Genomic DNA, 20662 nt, shown 5'->3' on the forward strand with positions numbered 1-20662 from the left:
ATGTGCTCAGAGAGCTCTGAGGTCCGCAAGAGCGCTTGTCAAAAATGTATTATTTGTCTTTGAAATCCAAAAACTCTGAAATCCTTTTGCATAGGCCTCTGTAGACCTGCTGCAATACACATTAGGTTCACAGATAAAGCTAAGGTGATGACCTCTTTGATAGCCCTGTATGAGATGTCCACCATAAGGTCTTTCCACTGACAGTGGCTGGAAGAGCATCAGAAAAGGAACAAGCTTCTTGCAGCACTTGGTCAGAATACTCACCCAGCCACTGATAACTTGTGGTTAAGGGACTTCTGTGCCAAACGCTACATCTTTGAAAAGCTGTAGAGTTTATCACAGCTGCAGTTTCCGGATATCCAGCAGGTTGGGATCATTGAAATGCAGCATCTCCTGAATTTACCTGCAGGGAGAGGTCAGAGGAGGGATTAGCTGAACTGAAGAAGATGATTGCAGTTCCATATAGAAATGTTGAGAGAGAAAAGAGGAGCAACTGTGCTCTGTATTGGTAGAGGAGGAACACCTGTCAAGTCAGTGAATTTCTTAGTCAATCACACATAATAAATAGCATCAGTGTAAAATACACTCTGAAGGATTTGCATGTTGAAATTCTATATCAGGGGTTTTCAAAGTTTAGTCTATGACAGAAAATAGCTTTTCTTCCTTTTGTTTTGAGAAGGGACACTCTTCTATACTCCTGTGTCCCAAGGAGTGTGGCTCCAAGAGGAACACAATATCCAGAGTCACAATAAGACCATGTGAGACAGCAACGCATATAGAACTGGCTGCTCTGCTTTGCATAATGAATGCCTAGTTTTCTCCTTCAAAAAGTTTCCAGTGGTGTGTAGGATACAACTCACTTTCTGAGTTTAAACTGGCCTTTATAAAGCAGTGCAGAATGCAGTAAGACAGGTTTAAATGTGGTACCCACCTTTGGCTTGGCTGCCTCCCATGGTGTGGCGGTGTTTGCCTGCCCCGCTGACCGGCAGGGCACACAGAAACACCATCTGCAACTCAGCCTGGAGGTTGCAGAGCCTCAGCAGCCCCTGGCAGGACTGAGCCCAAAAAATCTGGTTAACGTTGAACTGTAAAATACAGCATTAACTCACTCCAAATGATCTGTGATGTTGCTGCTCCCACATTGCTTTTCACTCAAGCATGATCAAGAAAACAATTACATAAATATCAGACAGTGCTGCCCTTTGCTAGCATCAAGATAGGTTAATTCTGCTTGGCTTAACAACTGTGCAGCCTCAGTGAATTCCCTGGGTTTGCATGGGGGTCTTACAGCACAGTGAATTATTTGCCCTACATGTCTTGTACTAAAACGAACTCACGCACAGTAAACCATGAAGCTTGAGACTTTTAAGTTGTGCTGCAGCCTATGATGCCTGCACACTGTTTCAAAACTGCCAAGCTCAATATGTCACTAGCCTCAGCCTTGCTGTACCGTACCGGCTATCGTGTTCGCACTGGACTTAGTTGCTGTGTAATGATAGCAAATGAAACTAAATCCTGAATCACCTATCTTTGCAGAGCTCACCACCATGTGTGTTTTAAACAGGCTGGAATCTTTCTCCATTTGTGATATTGTTTTGTTGGGAGGGAGAAAGGGTATATGCTGTGAAGCTCAATGCAGCTAAGCCAGCTGCGTGTACTGCAGAGCTACAGTAATAATTTACAATGAGATTAGTGCAGCTACATATGACCTAGAATACTTGCTAAATTCACAGCAACATGGGGGGACAGCTGAAGGAGCATCACAAATGAATTATCAACTTAATTTTCTGCACAATAGAAGTCACAAGCCATTACTCACCTGTTTCAGTTGCGTGGCAAGGCCGTGTCCTGCCTGCGGCTGGGTGCGTCCTAACAAGGGGCACTGCAAATGGGGCCTGTCCAGGGACAGTGGCTATCATCAGCTAATCTTGCTAGGGAGAATTAGATGAGCTGAACTTTCTGGCATTGAGTGCCCTAGGGAGTCATTATCTTATAACAAACCTACTATCTCTCCAACCATATTGCAAGACTGTGTCATGCAGATATGCGAACAGAGGGCTGTTTATCACTTGGGCAGCTGTCCAAAGTGCAACTATAAAAAGAGAAGACACTTGAAGATTTTTCCATTCATGAGGCAGCTTTTGTAGATTTGCATTCATGGGCCTTTTCAGAGAAAACAATAACAATTTAAGATTTTTTTTTTCATTATTGCTGCCAGAAGCTGAAAGAAGGGAAAATAGCTCTCTATTTAATGTAGGATACAGGGGAAATGAGGGGGATTGAAATGATGAGAAGGTTTGAGGACATCAAGAAGCCTTGAAAGGCATCTACTGTTAATTTTTTTTCATGCAGAACTTTTTTACAGATAATGCCTGTGCGAGAGAGATGGTTTAAATATGCAGATGTCTCTTCTCAAAGGCATTCAAATTGTTATTTAATTCGTCAGCAGTAAGGATTGGCTCTTATGCTTTTTATACACATAAAAGTGGAAATGGAAGCTTTTTTTTCCTGCTCTCTCTTACTCTTTCTACTGCACAAAACAATAGATGTCAGCCCACAAAACCAAGTGGCTGTTCCCTGGCTTTTGTATTCTCCTACTACATTGCATTATTTCATCTTTCCACACACAGAAATCCTTCTTTCCTAGCATTAACTCTTGCATAGTTAACACCAAACAACCTTTTCCCCTCCAAAGCAGCCCTTTGGGCTTGCAAATTGAAAGCTTGCTCTGCTTTACTGCCCTTGACACTATTACCAAGAGCTGATGCTCCATGCCAAAAGGGAGGTCTGTGAGTCATAGGTAGTCCATGCCAGCACTGGTGCTAGAGCATTGCCTGGTTATGAGGAGAGACAATGAACATGTCAAGCAGGGACTGAGCCTGGAGCTGCAGAGCTGTGCCTGTGCTGGAAGCTGTAACTTTCCTGCCCTCATCCTTCTGCCACCTAGGGCAGCTGCCTGTTCTGCCTTTTTGTAAGTGGCTTCCAGCAGGTTGGATCAAGCCTGGGTGAACATCCTGTATGTTCAGTGTTTCCTGAGGCTAGATCTGGTACCTTTTGTAAGCCCAGGCATTATCAGACATAACCTACTAGCAGCCAAACCACAGGTAAAAGAGAGTAAAGCTTAAGTCACTTCAGTGAGTCAAGAGATCATATAATCATAGAATAGTTTGGGTTGGAAGGGACCCTCAGAGGACATCTAGTCCAACCTCCCTGCAATGAGCAGGGACATCTTCAGCTAGATCAGGTTGCCCAAAACCACATCCAGTGTGAATGTGTTCAGGGATGGCGCATCCACCACCTCTGTGGGCAACCTGCACCAATGTTTCATCACACTCGTAAAAAATTTTCTTACCTCTAGCCTGAATCTCCCCTCTTTTAGTTTAAAACTCATCCTATCACAACATGCCCTGCTAAAAAGTCTTTCCCCGTATTTCTTATAGGCCCCTTTCGAGTAATGAAAGGCTGCAATAAAGATGTGAATGAGCATCCCAGTTACTCACACCAGGGAGATGTTGCAGTTTCAACCCTGAGGGGCCAGGATGCAATAACCCCATTCAGATACGTTTCTCAAACTTCCTGTTATTTGTTTTTCCACCTACATCTCCCTTCCTGGGTGTTGTTGAGTGTAAGTTGTACCACACACACCCTGAGTCTGAGTGAGACAGTTTCAGAGGTAATGTCTAAGCAATAGTCTGGTAGGCTGCTGGAACTACAGCAAACTCAGACCCAGTGTGTATTTCTTATTGAGGGGGTAAGAGGAGGGTTTTGTTTACAGCAGCCCCTGTTCCCGATAGATGTATTTTATTTTTGACTGAAGTGGTAATGAATATGACTTGGTGCAGAGCACTGCGCTGGTTTTGATATTTTCTGTGGTTGAAAGACCAGGTGAAGGATATAAAAGGCAGTGGCTTCAATGACTAGACAGAAATGATGAAAAGTTTTTGTCTTCAAGGAGTTCCCATTATGTGTCAATTTTTTTTTTTAATAAATTGTAGAGGAAAGCCAAATCTAATGGACATGGGATCCCTGATGATCAAACCAGTGCAACGGGTGATGAAGTACCCTTTGTTACTCTGTGAACTCTTGAATGCTACTCCTGCTTCTCACCCTGACCACAAGGCACTACAAGATGCCCTTTCTGCTATGAAAAACATAAATGTGAACATTAATGAACTTAAAAGGAGGAAAGACTTAGGTAAGAAAAAGGAACATCAAGTTCTGTCTTTGTAGGTTTGGGCTGGCAGTTACTAGAGAGGTTTCAGCTCCAGTCATATCACTGCAACAGTTTTTTTGGCTGGTGCTTCCCAGCTTGTGTAGTATGCTGGGTTTCAAGAATGTAACAGATGCCTTAGTGTTACTTGTCCTTAGCAAGCTATGTTATCTGACTGGTAACTTCAGAAGCATAAAAATGGTTAAACAATTCATGTTATATCCATGTTCATTGTCCAGAATACAATTCCAAACACTGGTAATAATTAAGATGCAGTAATAGCAATGTCTTACAGATTTGCCATGTTGAAGCCCTAACTTCACTCTTCCCAAGGCTAGCATTGATAACAGGGTTTTCATCATCTCAAGCGTTTTCACACAAGATTACAGCAAGTGACATCAAAGTGTCTGCTCTCAAATGGTTTCATATTTGTGTGCCTATCTCTGTGAAAAGACCTGCAAATACAGATTATTAGTGTCATGAAATTCTCTATCTGCAGTGCTGAAGTATAAGAGGAATGATGATGATGAAACCCTTAAAGAAAAGTTTTCCCGACTGAATATCCACTCCATTAGCAAGAAATCCAAGAGGGTCACCAGCCACCTGAAAATACTGACGGGGGGAGAACCTCAGGTACTCATCCAACTGCAGATTTGCATCGACAGCTTCAGTTCTGCTTTTGCACTGGGCTTTTTTAAAAAAACATGTTGGAAATGGCATTTGTGGTGTTGCTTTTTTTTCTGCATCTTTTATAAAGTCATTTTCTGATTGTCACGGAAGACAGGAAAGATCTTTTGATTGAAATAGAAAATAACGTAATGTGTTCTCCACCTTTTCCTTTTTTATCTCAGAGTTTCTCAGACTTCTGATCTTCAGCAGAGAGGAAGTGACTGGTAGTTTTGTGAAGCTCAGCCTGAGATTAGTGCTTTGCAGGATCGACTAGCAATAGTTGTTGTTGGTGCTGAGACTGCATTCAGTCCCCCTTGCTCTACATTGTAACATTCAGGTTCTGAACCCACCAAAGAAGATGAGCAATACTTCTGATTAGGAAAGGCCCTGGGGTTTGCCTCTCTGTGTGTAAGGACATGGAACCATCAAAAACTACCAAAGAACTCTGTGATAAGACTGAGGGGTGCTGGTTGCCAAAAGTAAAATGCTCCTTCATAATTTTGAGGTTGTAATTCAAAACCTAGCAGCATAAACATTTTCAGGAAAGCTTAAATCTAAGTCGCAAAGAAAATCAGTTACAACTGACCTTGAAAATGATACCAGTGCACTTCACTTCATGAGATGGATGATTATACAAAGTCACTTGCCTTTCTAGATGTGACTTTACAAGATGTGCTGGTTTTTCCTGTTTTGTTTTTTATCAGTGTTTTCCCCCTTTCTCTGATGCAAACTACCCACATATATATTTTCTGTTCATTTATTTGTACAGTGGGAATTTTTGTATTCAGAATGGGACAAGAGCAAGGCTATAAAACCAGAGAAAAACAGGGAATTAAATTTGGTTAAGAGGAGCTGTGATCTTCCTTCCTTTCCTTTCCTTTCCTTTCCTTTCCTTTCCTTTCCTTTCCTTTCCTTTCCTTTCCTTTCCTTTCCTTTCCTTTCCTTTCCTTTCCTTTCCTTTCCTTTCCTTTCCTTTCCTTTCCTTTCCTTTCCTTTCCTTTCCTTTCCTTTCCTTTCCTTTCCTTTCCTTTCCTTTCCTTTCCTTTCCTTTCCTTTCCTTTCCTTTCCTTTCCTTTCCTTTCCTTTCCTTTCTTTCTTTTTCATGAGAAGCTTCTGTTTTATGTTTTGGGTTTTGTTTTGTTTTTAATTAAGCTTCAAACATTTGAAAATAATTCTTGAATCAGGATACATCTGTTAAATATTCACCCCTATGTCCTGCTTAATTAGACTGAGAAAGTTCCCAATTCACGTCTCTGAGACATGCTGTGACCCTTACAGCAAGACCACTGAAAACTAGACTTGAGATTTCCCAAATTCCCCAAATAAAAGGTAGGCAGAAATAAAACGTATTTTCAGGGTTTTTTCAGCTAGCATAAAAAAGTAGTACAAGCACATTTCCAGCTGCTGAGGTTTCATTGCTCTAGAGGTAACAGCTCCATCTACAGTGTGCTGGGGGGAAATCTCCCCATCACCCACACATAAGCAGCCAGGGAAGCAATGCCATGACATAAAAATATCTGAAACAATTTTTACCATTCTTTCCTCAAATTGAGCAATAACATACAGAAAATGAGGAGTTTTATTGGTAATTGTAGGTGTGCTTTTAATAAAGCAACTCCCTGCTTCCACAAGGATTAAAAATAAAACTCTCAGTCATGTTGCCCTGTGCCTTTGGCTTTTCTTGGATTTAAACTGGAGCTTGGAAGAATTAGGGGCTGATCATTCTGTTTTCAGAAGGAGGAATTCAGGGAGGGTTTGGGTTTTTTTCCAGCAGTGCTCTGGATGTTTCTTTCATTAGCCAGACTCTTTTGGGCTGCCAAAATAACAGTGCAAATACCTATTTTAGGTGAAAGATCAAACTTTTAATAAGGAAGAAAAGTTGTTTCGAAGTTTAGAGAAGACTGTGAAACTGTGTGTGAAGAACATTTCACTCTTCTCACAACATCTACAGGTAGGTAAAGGCCTTTTTGAAATCTGTGGCCACAAGCCATGTCCATGACCAGTTTAACACTGGTTAGGCACCACCAAATTACAAGCAGGCATACCTACATCACAATGTTAAATAAATGAGCTGTGCTGCTGCTGCATTACTGAGCCTGTGGCAAAGAAGTTTTGAAGCCCACACTTCTCCATTCTTCCTCTTAGAAAAGCAGGCTCTATGGAGACCCATGGGTGCAGCGCAGAAAAGAAGGTGCTGTCTGGTGGCACAGTTACGGCTTTCAATCACTGTGACGCTGTCATATGGATCATGAACATCTGCTGCAGTGGTGCACCAACTTCTTCTCGTTAAAAATGGAAGAACTGAGATGCAGCCACATGAATTAAAATGTCCTAAAATACATGTTTCAGCTATGAGGACTCCTTTTATCCTGTTGCTAGGTTGTGTAGAGGACTAGCATTATACCTACAGAATGCTCAAGCCCAGTAAAAGTCTTTGCTTTTATCCTCTCCAAGAATGTGTGTTGGCTTGTAATTTAGCAACACTTCTCCTCTCCTGGAAAACTTACTAACTCTGTAGATGGCATGAGGCCCTTCAAAATGTAAGTGTGCCCAAACTGGACATGCAGGTTGCTTGAGAGATAGGTAAGATCAATAGCCAGCTGCCAGCGCTTATAGCAAATGCATGTTGTTTTGGTTCAGCAAATAGGGAAAGGCCAGTGAGGTTAACCAACAAAGGTTGTTGCCTTGAACAGTGTTAACAGTTCCTTATTCAAACAGATGCATACTTCATTAAGATTAAAATTCAGAGTAAGTGAAATAAATACACCACTGTAGTCCTGCTTAGTCCCCCAAAAGAGGCCTTAGAGGGTGCCTGGTCTTGACCTTGCTTCTTTCTGAAGGAGTAGCCAAATTCCAGCAGGACATTTATGAGGTTGGGGCATATTTTTTTCAGTTGAACATTAACTACTTGATTCTTAAATAGTTTACATGAAAACAGACAAAACACAGGAAAATGTTATCACAGTAAATTCCACAATGGCTGGAAGCTGCACAGTAACTGCATGGGTGCCAGAGATGGAAGATATTTCCAATTTCATCAGTGTTATTTCAACATTTGCATGAGTGAATGCAGTATATTAAAATGGATCATAACAGTTTCATCTTCCTACCACCTTCTTGATTAGGATTCTATACATCTGGATGCACAGAATATAACTGGTCTTCAGGAAATCTTGCAAGACAAAGATGATGAAGTCAACAACTGTTTGAAAACAAGAAACAATAGTACAAATCTCTGCAAAGACCTGGTAAGTTTATGCAATGTCCAGCATTACACAGCTATCTGTATGTGTGAGAAAACAGGTGGTCTATGTAAGGAAGATTAGGACAGAAAAGAGCAAAAAACCTTAGGAATCCTTTGGAAAAGATGAGTGATTTTTTTTGGATGAGTTTCTGTAAGAAACAAGATAAAATTCAGTGCACTGGGTTTTCCCTTGAAGAAAACTTATCAAGCTAAATTCCTGAGTTTAAATGAAAATTTTTACGCTAAATTTGCATGTCTCACTTCAGCTTCAGACAAGAGCAGCAGATCTTTAATTTGCTACTTTTGTTACCAACATTTGTAGTTTTAGATTGACTTCTGAGTTTTGTGATCTTTGTAGTGCTCATGGACATGCTCCTGAAATCAGAGATCTATGCAAATCTCAGCTTTATTACATTTTCAAGTAAGTTACTATCCTTCATGTAGGAAAACCATGAAAATTCTCAATATAGCCAATAAGACTTACATAGCAATTACAAAAAAAAAAAAGAGTAATAGTTTTTCCACTAGTCATTCCTTTCAGGGTCCAAATGAAATCTAATAGTTAGAGCTGGAAAGGACTTTAAGGTCATCAAGTTCCAGCCCCCCTGCCATGGGCAGGGACACCTCACACTAAACCATGTCACACAAGGCTCTGTCCAACCTGTCCTTAAACACCGCCAGGGATGAGGCATTCACAGCTTCCCTGGGCAACCTGTGCCTCACCACCCTAACAGTAAAGAAATTCTTCCTTATATCCAGTCTAAACCTCTGCTGTTTAAGTTTTAACCCATTACCCCTTGTCCTATCACTACAAAGCCTAATGAATAGTCCCTCACCAGCACCCTTATAAGCCAACTTCAGATACTGGAAGGCTGCTATGAGGTCTCCACGCAGCCTTCTCTTCTCCAGGCTGAACAGCCCCAACTTTCTCAGCCTGTCTTCATATGGGAGGTGCTCCAGTCCCCTGATCATCCTCGTGGCCCTCCTCTGGACTTGTTCCAACAGTACCATGTCCTTTTGATGTTGAGGACACCAGAACTGCACACAATACTTCAGGTGAGGTCTCACAAGAGCAGAGTAGAGGGGCAGGATCACCTCCTTTGACCTGCTGGTCACGCTCCTTTTGATGCAGCCCAGGATACGGTTGGCTTTCTGGGCTGTGAGTTCACACTGAAGCCAGCTCATGTTCAGTTTCTCGTCTACCAACACAGCCAAGTCCTTCCCTGCAGGGCTGCTCTGAATCTCTTCTCTGCCCAAATTGTAGCTGGGATTGCTCTGACCCAGGTGTAGGACCTTGCACTTGTCATGGTTAAACTTCATGAGGTTGGCATCAGCCCACCTCACAAGCATGTCAAGGTCCCTCTGGATGGCATTCCTTCCCTCCAGTGTATCAACGAAACCACACAGCTTGGTGTCATTGGCAAACTTGCTGAGGGCGCACTCAATCCCACTGTCTGTCAGCAACAAAGATGTTGAACAAGACTGGTCCCAACACTGATCCCTGAGGGACTCATTACTGGTCTCCAGCCAGACATAGAGCCATTGACCACAACTCTTTGCGTGCGACCATCCAGCCAATTCTTTATCCACTGAGTGGTCCACCTATCAAATTGATATCTTTCCAATTTAGAGACAAGGATGTCGTGTGGGACAGTGTCAAATGCTTTCCACAAGTCCAGGTAGATGACATCAACTGCTCTACCCTGTCCATCAGTTCCATAACCCCATCATAGAAGGTCACCAAATCGGTCAGGTAGGATTTCCCCTTAGTGAAGCCATGCTGGCTGTCACCAAGCACCTTGTTGTTTTTCATGCCTTCCAGGAGAATCTGCTCCCAGATTTTGCCAGGCACGGAGATGAGACTGACTGGTCTGTAGTTCCCTGGGTCATCCATTTTCCCCTTCTTGAAACCTTTTTCCAATCATTGGGAACTTCACCTGACTGCCATGATTTTTCAAATATGATGGACAGTAGCTTAGCAATTTCATTTGCCAGCTCCTTCAGGACCTGTGGATGGATTTCATTAGGTCCCATGGACTTGTGAATGTTCAGGTTCTTAAGATGGTCTCAGACCAGATCCTCTCATACAGTGGGCCTAAGGTCTTCATTCTCACAGTCCCTGTATCTGCCTTCCAAGACTTGGGTGATGTGGTCAGTGAAGACTTTTTGTGTTTGTCAGTGAAGACTGAGGCAAAGAAGTCATTCAGAACCTCAGCCTTCTCCAAATCCAGGGTAGCCAGTTGTCCCGATAGCTTCCAAAGAGGCCCACGTTGTTCCTAGTCTGTCTTTTGTTTGCAATGTAACTACAGAATCCCTTCCTGTTATCTTTCACACCCCTGGCCAAGTTTAATTCTAACTGGGTTTTAGCTTTCCTAACCTGGTCTCTAGCTTCATGGACAACATCCCTGTATTTTTCCCAGCTCACCTGTCCTTGCTTCCACCTTTTATAAGCCTCTTTTTTTCCTCTAAGTTTCCTCCGCAGCTCCTTATCTATCCAAGGAGGTCTCCTGGCCTTCCTGCTGCACTTCCTTCTAGTCGGGATGCAACACTCCTGAGCTTGTAGCAGGTCAACAACCTTGAACATCAACCAAGAGTCTTGGGCCCCCGTGCCCTCTAGGGCTATGTCCCATGGAACATTACTAAGCAGGCTCCTGAAGAGGCCAAAGTCTGCTCTCTTGCAGTCCAGGGCAGTGAGCTTGCTGCACGCTCTTCTCACTCTCCTGAGGATCGAAACTTGACCATCTCATGATCACTGCAACCAAGGCTGTCCTGGAGCATCACATTTCCAACCAGCCCTTCCCTGTTGGTGAGCACGAGGTCAAGCATGGCCCCTCTCCTTGTTGGCTCCTCTATTACTTGCAGAAGGAAGTTGTCTTCCATACAATCCAAGAACCTCCTGGATTGCTTGTGCCAGGCTGTACCGTCCCTCCAACAGATATCAGGGTGGTTGAAGTCCCCTAAAATGTCTCTTCAATATGGGGCAGCTGCTCAAGCTGGAAAAATTCAGAGATGAAGGTTTTCTTACACTTTCCTAGTTTTTTTCAGAGTAAAAAGTAGCCATCCAGTCCTTTCCAAAATACTGCAAACAGAGTCAGCCAAGAAACTGAAGGGTCTTTGACAGGCCACATCCTCTCAGATAATGACAGGGAAGTAAGATGTGTTTCCTTTCCTTTGAAGTTTTCACATTTGAAAAGAATCTCAAAAAATAATCACAGCAATCAGAAAGATATTTTCAATGTCTTTACAATCAATTTTTGCATAAAGTGCAATATAGTAACTCTCTATCATTGCAGTGGTGAGTGTGTCCAGTATGGATGATGCCCCATATTCAGAAACATCAAAGAAAAGCAGAGGCAATTCCACATACTATTAACCATGTTAATTTCTACTTGTTATCTATTTATTTCTGTGTCTTAAGTTTATAAGATCACAAAGATTCTCTATTCTATGTATAAAGGTTTTTTTAAAAGAAGTTTTGTCCTGACATTGCACAATGAATAACCCATAGTGTTCTTCACATGTTTTCCTGAAAGGCTGTTATCAATGGAGATCTCAGCAGTGAGCTTAGGTTATTATTCTTTTTTCCCTTTGTGCATTTGTCAATAATGAATACCTTCCTCTCTCATTATATTTTAGTGAAAATTTTAGGACAGAAATCTACAATAGCTTCTTCTCTTCCAGAAATCAGCAGTGTGGAAAAACAGTTTTCTTAATGCATCAATCAAAAATTTGCTAAACACAGCCCAGTTTTTCAGGTGGAAATAAAGGGACTATCTAGCCAGTATACATCATCTTGGCCTCGGGAGAGCAGTTGTGGTGCCAAAATGGATCTGTCCTCAACAGTGCTGTGTTATGGAGGGTAGAGGGACAGATGCTCTTTTATTCTCACATTCAACCCAACAGCTTAATTCACATAGAATGTGGAAGAGCTTTAATATGATGATCAGTTTTACTCACCACAAGCCTGTGCTGTATTTGAACAAGTGACTTACAAAAATAAATTTTATTTCATGCAATATTAATCCCTTGAGACAATTAGAGACTAATGGAAAAGTCTGAGACTTCATTTTTTTTTACCAGGTGTCTAATTTTGTTGATTACTAGAGATAAAACCAACAAGCATAACATAATTTAATCAAATCAACTGATTGTTTGTGTTTGCTTAAACAGGAATTGAGTTACAGCTGTCTGCAGGAAAAAAAAAAAAAAAGAGAAAAAAAAAAACCTGCTACATGACTGCCATTTAACAAGACTCCATTGCCTCTAGACTGTATACTGGCATGGGCCTTCCAGTTACGGAAATCCCACTTTCTTTGCACCACTTCACTTATACTTGCCCAGTTTTTCCTCAGTGGGAACAAAATGAGGGCCACACCACAGGCTGCATGCTCCAAGGGACCACTACTATTACTAGATATTTTAAGCTACAAAACTGTTACATCTCCCTTGCAGTGTTATGAAAAAGATTCCAAGTCATGATAGATGATGCTTGAAGCTGTCTCTAACAGCAATGCTTTGTGAAGAGTAATTAATATGTTGCTTGATAAGCTACCATCGGGCTTAACCTTTACTGGGCCTGAAGGAGTGTAGAAATAAAGTAGTAAGTAGGTGTGTTTTATACCTTTCCAGATGGCTCAGCTGGACAAGCTTGTTTTGACTCCTCTCTCAACACTGCGAGCCTTGTTCTCAGGCCCACAGAAGCTCATCCAAAAGCGCTATGACAAGTTGTTGGACTATAACAGCTACCTTCAGAGGTCAACAGGAGAAGAGCTGGACCTGGCAAAGAAAGACTATGAGGCTCTAAATGCACAGCTAGTGGAAGAACTTCAGATATTTAACAGAGCAGCCAAAAAAATTGTGCTGAATTGCCTCCATTCCTTCATCACCCTCCTCAGGAATATTATATCTGCAGCACTTCAATCAAATTCTGCTGTAGTGGTGCCTGTTCCAGTAAGTACCTTAGAAACAGGTGTAGCTCTAACTTTGTCTTTTTTCTTTCTGTATGATTTGGCTAGAGTTATGTAGGACACATGCCTACAAACTACACTGATTTTGTTTGTTCTGCTGAGTATGGGTTTGGGGTTTTTTCCCCTTGCAAGCTCAGTAAAGTTCTGAGCTTAAGTTTTGTCAGGCTTGGGCTTTTCAATGAGAATGATCCAAATGCAGCTGTTACAGCTGTTACAGTGATAATAATGACAAGAACATTACAGTAAGGCAAAAAAGGAGGCAGAGGCTAGGAGTTTAGTCTTTGTTTCTTAGCATCTACCCTGAGTAGTCCAGAAAACACAGGAAGAGAAATTCTAAGAAAGTACATGCACACTACTGTTACTGTTAGACCTGCAGAGTCACAGATGACTGCAAAAGCCAAACGAATTAGCAGATCTGATTAAATAATTTCTATGAAAAGCAAGTTGCTTTTAAACCCAATATACTGCAGAAATCTCTAGGCAGTAAGGAATAGCTTTGTCTATCCTGGCATTTTTAAAAAGTTCAAATCATTTCACTTATGTAGCCAAAGGTATTAAAGATGCCTGTGTGAGCTACACAGAAGGGCAGTAATTGTTCTTCCAGCCCACACTACCCTTTCTGGGAACTGTCATAGAATCAACTAAGTTGAAAAAGACCTTTAAGATCATCATCATAATTTCCTGAAGAATGACATTGATAACTTATTGTTAATGTCTGTGAAAGTCATACAGTGTTTCAGTTTTGTTGTACTTTTGCCTAAAAGACTTGAACCCCTGGAGAAATGCAGCTGCAACAATGCCTTCTGCACATCCAGATCCACTCACCTGAACCAGAGCAACACGCTATATAGGAAACACATTGTAGTGAGGCAATTCTGGAGTATTCCTTTCCATTAGCCTTGAGCACAGCACATTACAGTCAGGAGCAGCTGAAAAATTAAGCAAGCAAGGTCATGATCAAAACATAGAGCTGCACTATTTAATGGGAAAATGAAGGCTTTCCCTGCATGAAGAAATTGCATCCCTGTAATTTGACTCATGTTTTGAAAGCTGTTGTATTGAGCATTGTTTTCTGTGAGGCTCTGCCTACAAAATTACCTTATTTTTCTTTTTTTCTGTTTACATCAGCAAATATATTTATGGTTAGCACAGACCAAAAGCACTTACACAGTGCCACAGACAGAGCTTCAGCTTTCCACACAATTTTTAACCTGGTGGCAGCTTCCAGTTGCACAAACACACAGCTGTGATGTAAGCTACTCCAAGCCTTACAGCATATTGGCCACTCCTGAGAGCTGCTGAGATGCACATTTGCATCTGAAAGCAGGTGGCTCAGTAGCATAAAAGCAAGGCTGTTCATTTTCATTGCTGTTTAGAATATTTGTTAATGATTTAACTTAAATTAGTATGTCTTTTAAATCCAATAATGACCTTTTTTATTTTCCATCTTGTACCTAGCATGCCATTGTCTCTGCAGAAAATAGAAGTAACTTGTCAGATGTCCTGGCTCCTAGTGTTTAGCCCATTAAACCAAATCTGCTCTCTCAAATCTCCTTACCATTTTGTTTGTGAGATGTAACCCACCTTTGTGTTTGCAGCTGTCTTCCACAAGCATCTGTGAAGTGCAGAATCAATTGATGGAAGAGGTTCACAAGCTGAATTTTGTAAAAGAAAACAGCAGTGCCACTTTTATTGAGAGAAAATTGAGCTTGGAAAAAAAGAAAGTTGTCCCTTCTCCAGTGAGTACCATACATCCAAACTGTGCATGATGCATTCTCTTTTGGTCACTGTTGAAACAAATCCATCTTTATGCCACCTAGAGGTCTGGGCTTGATGATTTCTCTGTGACTCTGAATCAGCTTGTTGGAATGAAGCTGTTCCATTGACCAGTAACTTCTGAAGATCTTTCACTCTGTTTTCATGTTACTACCTTGAAAAGTCACTTGAAATTATCTCTGATTACCCTTAAGTCTTCAAGCACATGTTAAATCTAACGTTCTATGTGTAAACTTTTATTATTTCTCTTATTAAATACTCTTACAGTGCATCTTAGTCTTCTAATTCAGAACATGTTTTTTCCTCATCCTCAGCTGTGGTTATGTGCAGTGGTGTTTACACACATACGCACACACATACCACCCCCATAGCAGAAGGTTCAGAAATTCACCAGGAAATCTGTGTCCCCCTGGTTCCCAGTCTTACCAGACACTTCCAGAGGTTTTAGGAGTCTAGTTGCAGTAAAGTAAAATCTCAAGAGCAGTTTGAGTTTTTGGGAAAAGCTGAGGAAGCTGTAGGATTCCTTTTATCATCAGTAAGGCACAGGTGCTTTTGCTTCCATGGTGCATTAAGACCACATTGATGTGCAGCACTTCCCTCCTTACCCTCTAACCAAAACCTGAGTGAATATGCTACCAGCAGTTAATAGCATCTTGCCCTTATTTAGAGAGGTAATTTCACACAAAAATCAGACTGTTTGGGTACTACCGATTTTACTGTCTCATGCCTTACCATGCAAGTTGTTGTGTGACCTTAGCCCACCTCAGCTGATTTTTGCATTATGCTTTTTTTGGTGATATTATATAGATATTTGATAGGTATATTTTATATATATTACAAGATCATTGCTACAGGAAAACAATGAAACAAGTGACTGTTCACACACAGAACACCAGCTGTTTGAGAGAACAGGGTAGACTAAGAGGTCTTTAATTAGTGCAATTCCTATGTTTCTTTAAAATCTGACCCTTATTGCTCATCTATTAACATAGCAGTTCCACAGGTCATTGCTACATATGCAAAGGAGATTTTGTTACATAGCTGTGTAAGTAACTCCTTGATTTGTATTTAAAAATGTAGGGTCATTTGCTGCATGCAGCATACACTGGTTTTTATGCACCTGTATTGCTCTAGAAATGGCCTCAGCATTGTTTCCAATTAATAACTTTCTTTGATTTTAAGCTCAAATCCCCACGTCAAACAGAAGGCCACAGGTCCAAGCTGCTGTCTGCATACAGCACAGAAGTGCTATACCAAGCTAAGCGCAAGTGCAATGCCACACAGGAATTTGATATTGATTTACATGAAGGAGAACTGGTGGCTGTTGTGGAGCAAAAGGACCCCTTTGGAAGTATGAGCAGATGGCTTGTTGACACAGGAAGTAAGTTCTTTGCACAAACATCCCAATAACAGCTTCCCTTTGGGATATTGATTTCTTTTCATTCTGGCCCCATCTGTTTGCCTCTGTCACACTGACAGCTGCATAAAATGGTTGGTTTTGAAATGCTTTTAGCAGTATTTTGCTGTTTACTTATTTTCTCTCTTTTTATTCTGCTGTCTAGTCCTTAAAGGGTATGTGTATTCCTCCTTCTTGAGGCCTTACAATCCAGCCAAAGTGCAGAAGGACATGGCAGAAACCAGCTTTGGTGATGATGATTTTGATAATATCAGCCTCTTTGTATCTTCACGGCCCTCTGCTGACAGCAGCACAAGAAGTCCGGAGCACGAGAAGAGTGACAGCACCTCATCTCTTCAAGTCTGCAAAAATCCCACAATTAATGGCACAGGGACTGATGCTTTTCAGGATACAGATGATCAGCATGTATGTATGGTACACACTGTGCCTGTCTTCTTCTTCCTATTTCAAATCTAGAATTATAATTTAAATGTTTTCCTTTTACACCAGAAAAACCAGTACTAATCTGTTAGTATGACATGGGAATCAGTTATCCTCTGTTCTTTGCCTTTCTTAAATAGCTACAGGGTAGGAAAAGATAATCAGTTAAACTGTGAATCGCAGTCCTTGCTCACAGTATACACACCCCACCTCATGTCCAACACCTCAAGGTTCTCCTGTGGAGCAGGTACCTGCAAAATAGCTCAGCTTGGGGGATTTTTTTCACTTACTATTCACAAGAAAGCTGTGGAAATGCTGATCAGCAAGGCACAGAAGTTATAGATGGGTGCCACATTTGAGTACAGGAGCTTTAGGAAAGGTGGTTCGCCCTGACAAAACCTTTCTGGAAAATTCTCCATCCAGTTCAAAGTTGATTGGTGTGACAGAAACAGGCACCTGGTGTGAGCTGGCAAGCTTACTAGTGTAGAGGTCTCAGAGCTTGGTTTGTTCCTCCCCATGCACAATTCCCCAGATCCTTCAATTTTACTTTTGATTTTGGCCCTGTTCATTTTAGCCTGTCTAGCAACTGCAGATCACATAGTTCTGTACTGGTTTGTATACATTATTACACATTTTCTGCATACAGAATTCATACTAATACACAATGACAAAGTAAGATGTGGCTACATTTCTGAATTCAGATTTTGAGTTTTGTGGCTTTCCTTTTTCAGACCTTCTATGCTGTTTATGCATTTCAAGCAAGAAATGATCAGGAGCTCAGTCTTCAAGAGTACCAGAAGGTTAGGATACTTCAGTTTTCTGACCTGAGTGGCAATAAAGAATGGTGGCTAGCAGAAGCAAAAGGTCAAAAAGGATATGTACCATCTAATTATCTTGGGAAGATGACATATGCTTAGGAACAGAAAGGCCCATTGAGTCAGTTTCCCTGAAGTAGACAGAATAATCATCTATCATGGTTTGCAGCAAGCAAGACAAACTCACAAGTGATTGACAGAAGCCATAGTATCTGGTACAGCACACAGGTGATATTGAGAATCTCCATCCTCTAAAAGCCATCACCTTGTCAAGACCTGGGGGAGGAAACACTTCACAGGAAGACTGATTCTGATTAACAGGCCGAAGAAGTTGCTTTTCTATTACCCCATAATTTTCTCTTTTGTCAAAGCATCCTACATCAAGAGTAAACCTGCAAGTACAAATCACAGCAAAATTATGTTTTTCTTCCATGATATTTAGCAAATAATATTCAAGATGAAGAGAATTAACCTTGAAGAAAGACAAATTCAGACTTTAGGGATGCTGTAGTTCTGCCTTAATTGTTCCTGAACCTCTATACCAATGAATGCAGACACTTCTTAAATTTCATGCTTTTCGATTGTCTGTTTTTATCCTTAGCCACTTTTGTAATGAACTTTTTTCTCAGTGGAAATTATTGGAGTGGGAAAAGAAAATGGGTTTTATTTTTGTATGAAACATTTCAACTTAAACCATATGAAATGTGGTGTACCAGTAGCTGGTCCCAGGGCAGAAAGTATATTTAGTTAAATATGGGAATGGGGGCAGGGAAAGAGGGGGCAAAAGAAACAGGTACTGTGAAACAAAATTTAAAATTTTTAAAAGAATTACACAACTACTTCATATGGAAGCAGTTTGCAGCAATATGGAAGTGCCTCATGTTTGAAATTCCACAGATGTCTCCATACTAACTGCTTTATAGCAAGTAGTGAATTGAAACATGTGTTATCAGACTTGGGAAATTTATTAAGATTAAAAAAAAAAGTCAAGCAGTGCCTTTCAATGAATATATACTGCCTATCTGATTCCTTAGGTCAGATACAGGTATCATAATGTCTAGTGAATAAGCTAGGACTTAAGATTCATCAAAAGTCCTCTGCTAGAAAAATAAGAAAATCATTATTCCCAAAGTGTCTGACATTAGATTGAACAGTGAAGAATGTATTCATGAGCTGATTCACTGTTTACAGAATTCAGAATCAAAACCCTGTATTTTGCTAAAGTATCTTCAAAATGGTCAAGGCTGTTTTAACAAATTAATACAGTTCACATTGCATCCTCAATGAGCATAGAAAACAAAAAATCCCAAGGAAGGATCTGAATGTCAAGTTCATTAGGTTCACAAACTACAGCAATCCTTGCGTCAGGCTGGTGCTCTACACTGTAATAGTGTTATATAATATAATGAATAGTGATATAACAACAACTAGTCACAGAACAATATCTCAGTGCTGCTACCATCAATAACTGAGTGTTCATCACAGTTTATTTCAGTACAGCAGTGCCTAGGTCCTCTTGTGGTGAGGACCTTCTTGTGCTAAGCATTGCAAAAAGGAAAGAAAGAAAAGTGACTATGCCTACAGCAGATAGTGTGATTGAAGGATAAACTCCTGTCAGGTATTCCTGTATTGCTGCATATTTGTTTATTACTGACTTCTGAAATTAAGGAGGAAGAGGGTTGTGTGGTTACTTATCAAGGGTGTTGTTCTAAATTGTTCTAAAGCCTTTGTGTGAATTTCTACTTTCTGTAGTTGAAGTGTGGGGCATGAGGATGAAATGATTCAAAAACCTTACTTAGATGTGATGGGAAATAATGTGTCAGTAAAGAAAGGATGAGAAAAGCTAGGGCAGTCAATGCAAACAATAGCTTTTGTTACACTAATGAACCCAGTTTTATTTTCTTTTGTGTCCCAAATTTTTATATTATTTTCCAAAGAACGTAAAGTTCTCAGCCTTGCTCAGAAGGTGAATGCAGTGGATCACAGAGATAAAAACCTGAAATTTGTGCTGGATTAAATCATATGATAGAGAAATCTTTTGCGTTCTCTGAGATGGACATCCAGAAACTGGTTTGTGAAACTCTGAACTATTGCAATCCAATGAGCAGTGACAATAGATAATGAATTATTTTGTCTAATTGTACATCTCTTAATGCACTTAAATCTTGCTGTTTCCATAGCAAACAAAAAGGTTCTAATTCATCTTGTTAGCGGTGTATTTTTTTTTTAAGGAGAACTTTTTCTTAATTTAGATGAAGAAAATAAAACTTTGGAAAGGGAGCATCAGCTTGGAAGAGTGAACTGACTGTCCCCTCCCAAGCTTGCACTATTTTGGCTTTTATATTTTAAGATTACAGGGAAGATGCACACAAGAAACTTCAGTATGTCTTACAATTTAGAATATTTTATTTGGAGATGATCTATACTTTGCAATAGTTGAAACAGTTTTAGAAATTACTGAATTGTGCTTAATAGGCTTAATGCCATCATGTAAGCACAATGATGACGTTTTGTATTTCATACTGTGAAATTAATTAAGGGTAAGAGTTGGAAAAAAAAGATGCATGAAGCCCTAAGCTCTGAGAACTCTGAGTCATAGTGAGAGCTCTGATTTTGAGTGTTAAGTATATTCCCTATGAAAAATCAGGCTCTGTGAAGGTGTCTCAAAGTGTACTCAAATGCTGCTCTCCAAAAGGTATCCTGAAGTAACAAGGAATGAAGGATTAAATAAACTGGAGCTAGCCATCTATATTTCATTGAACTTTTGTGGGACTTGGGAACTCCCTGTAGGCCATATGAAACCCCAGTGTATGGTTAGGACCCATAATGACTTTTATACTGTGGAATAATTTGTATGACTTTATTATAGCATCAAAAGTTGGGACCCAGAAAAAGTACTTTATTGCATTCCCAGGTGGATTGATTTACTTCATTTCAGAAATACAAAGCTTTAGCTGTTATTTGATATTACAGATATGCTGCAAACTTTTATTTTTGTTTAAAACAGATTAATGCAAACATCAGTTGCAAATAATTAAGAGATGCTCTTTGAATCTTAAGCCTTCCTGTATTAAAGAGATTTACAACAATTCATGTTAGACTTGCTTGGACACATTTTTGTTAAGTTAGTGCTTCAAATATAAG

General features: G+C 40.4%; 1 protein-coding gene across 1 annotated transcript in view; it reads left to right on the forward strand.

Annotated features, from left to right (window-relative positions):
- The window catches only part of ARHGEF38 (Rho guanine nucleotide exchange factor 38), a 39407-nt gene extending 21787 nt beyond the window's left edge, over nt 1-17620 (forward strand). Inside the window, exons 6-14 of the mRNA XM_013128948.3 lie at nt 3996-4195; nt 4710-4843; nt 6726-6830; nt 8005-8127; nt 12753-13073; nt 14689-14829; nt 16049-16247; nt 16429-16688; nt 17435-17620. Coding sequence (XP_012984402.3) covers nt 3996-4195; nt 4710-4843; nt 6726-6830; nt 8005-8127; nt 12753-13073; nt 14689-14829; nt 16049-16247; nt 16429-16688; nt 17435-17620 — 1669 coding nt within the window. The remainder of the gene's footprint in view (nt 1-3995; nt 4196-4709; nt 4844-6725; nt 6831-8004; nt 8128-12752; nt 13074-14688; nt 14830-16048; nt 16248-16428; nt 16689-17434) is intronic.
- The last annotated feature ends 3042 nt before the right edge of the window (nt 17621-20662 follow it).

This window comes from Melopsittacus undulatus, chromosome 7, assembly GCF_012275295.1.
Source record: "Melopsittacus undulatus isolate bMelUnd1 chromosome 7, bMelUnd1.mat.Z, whole genome shotgun sequence".
Lineage (NCBI taxonomy): Eukaryota > Metazoa > Chordata > Aves > Psittaciformes > Psittaculidae > Melopsittacus > Melopsittacus undulatus.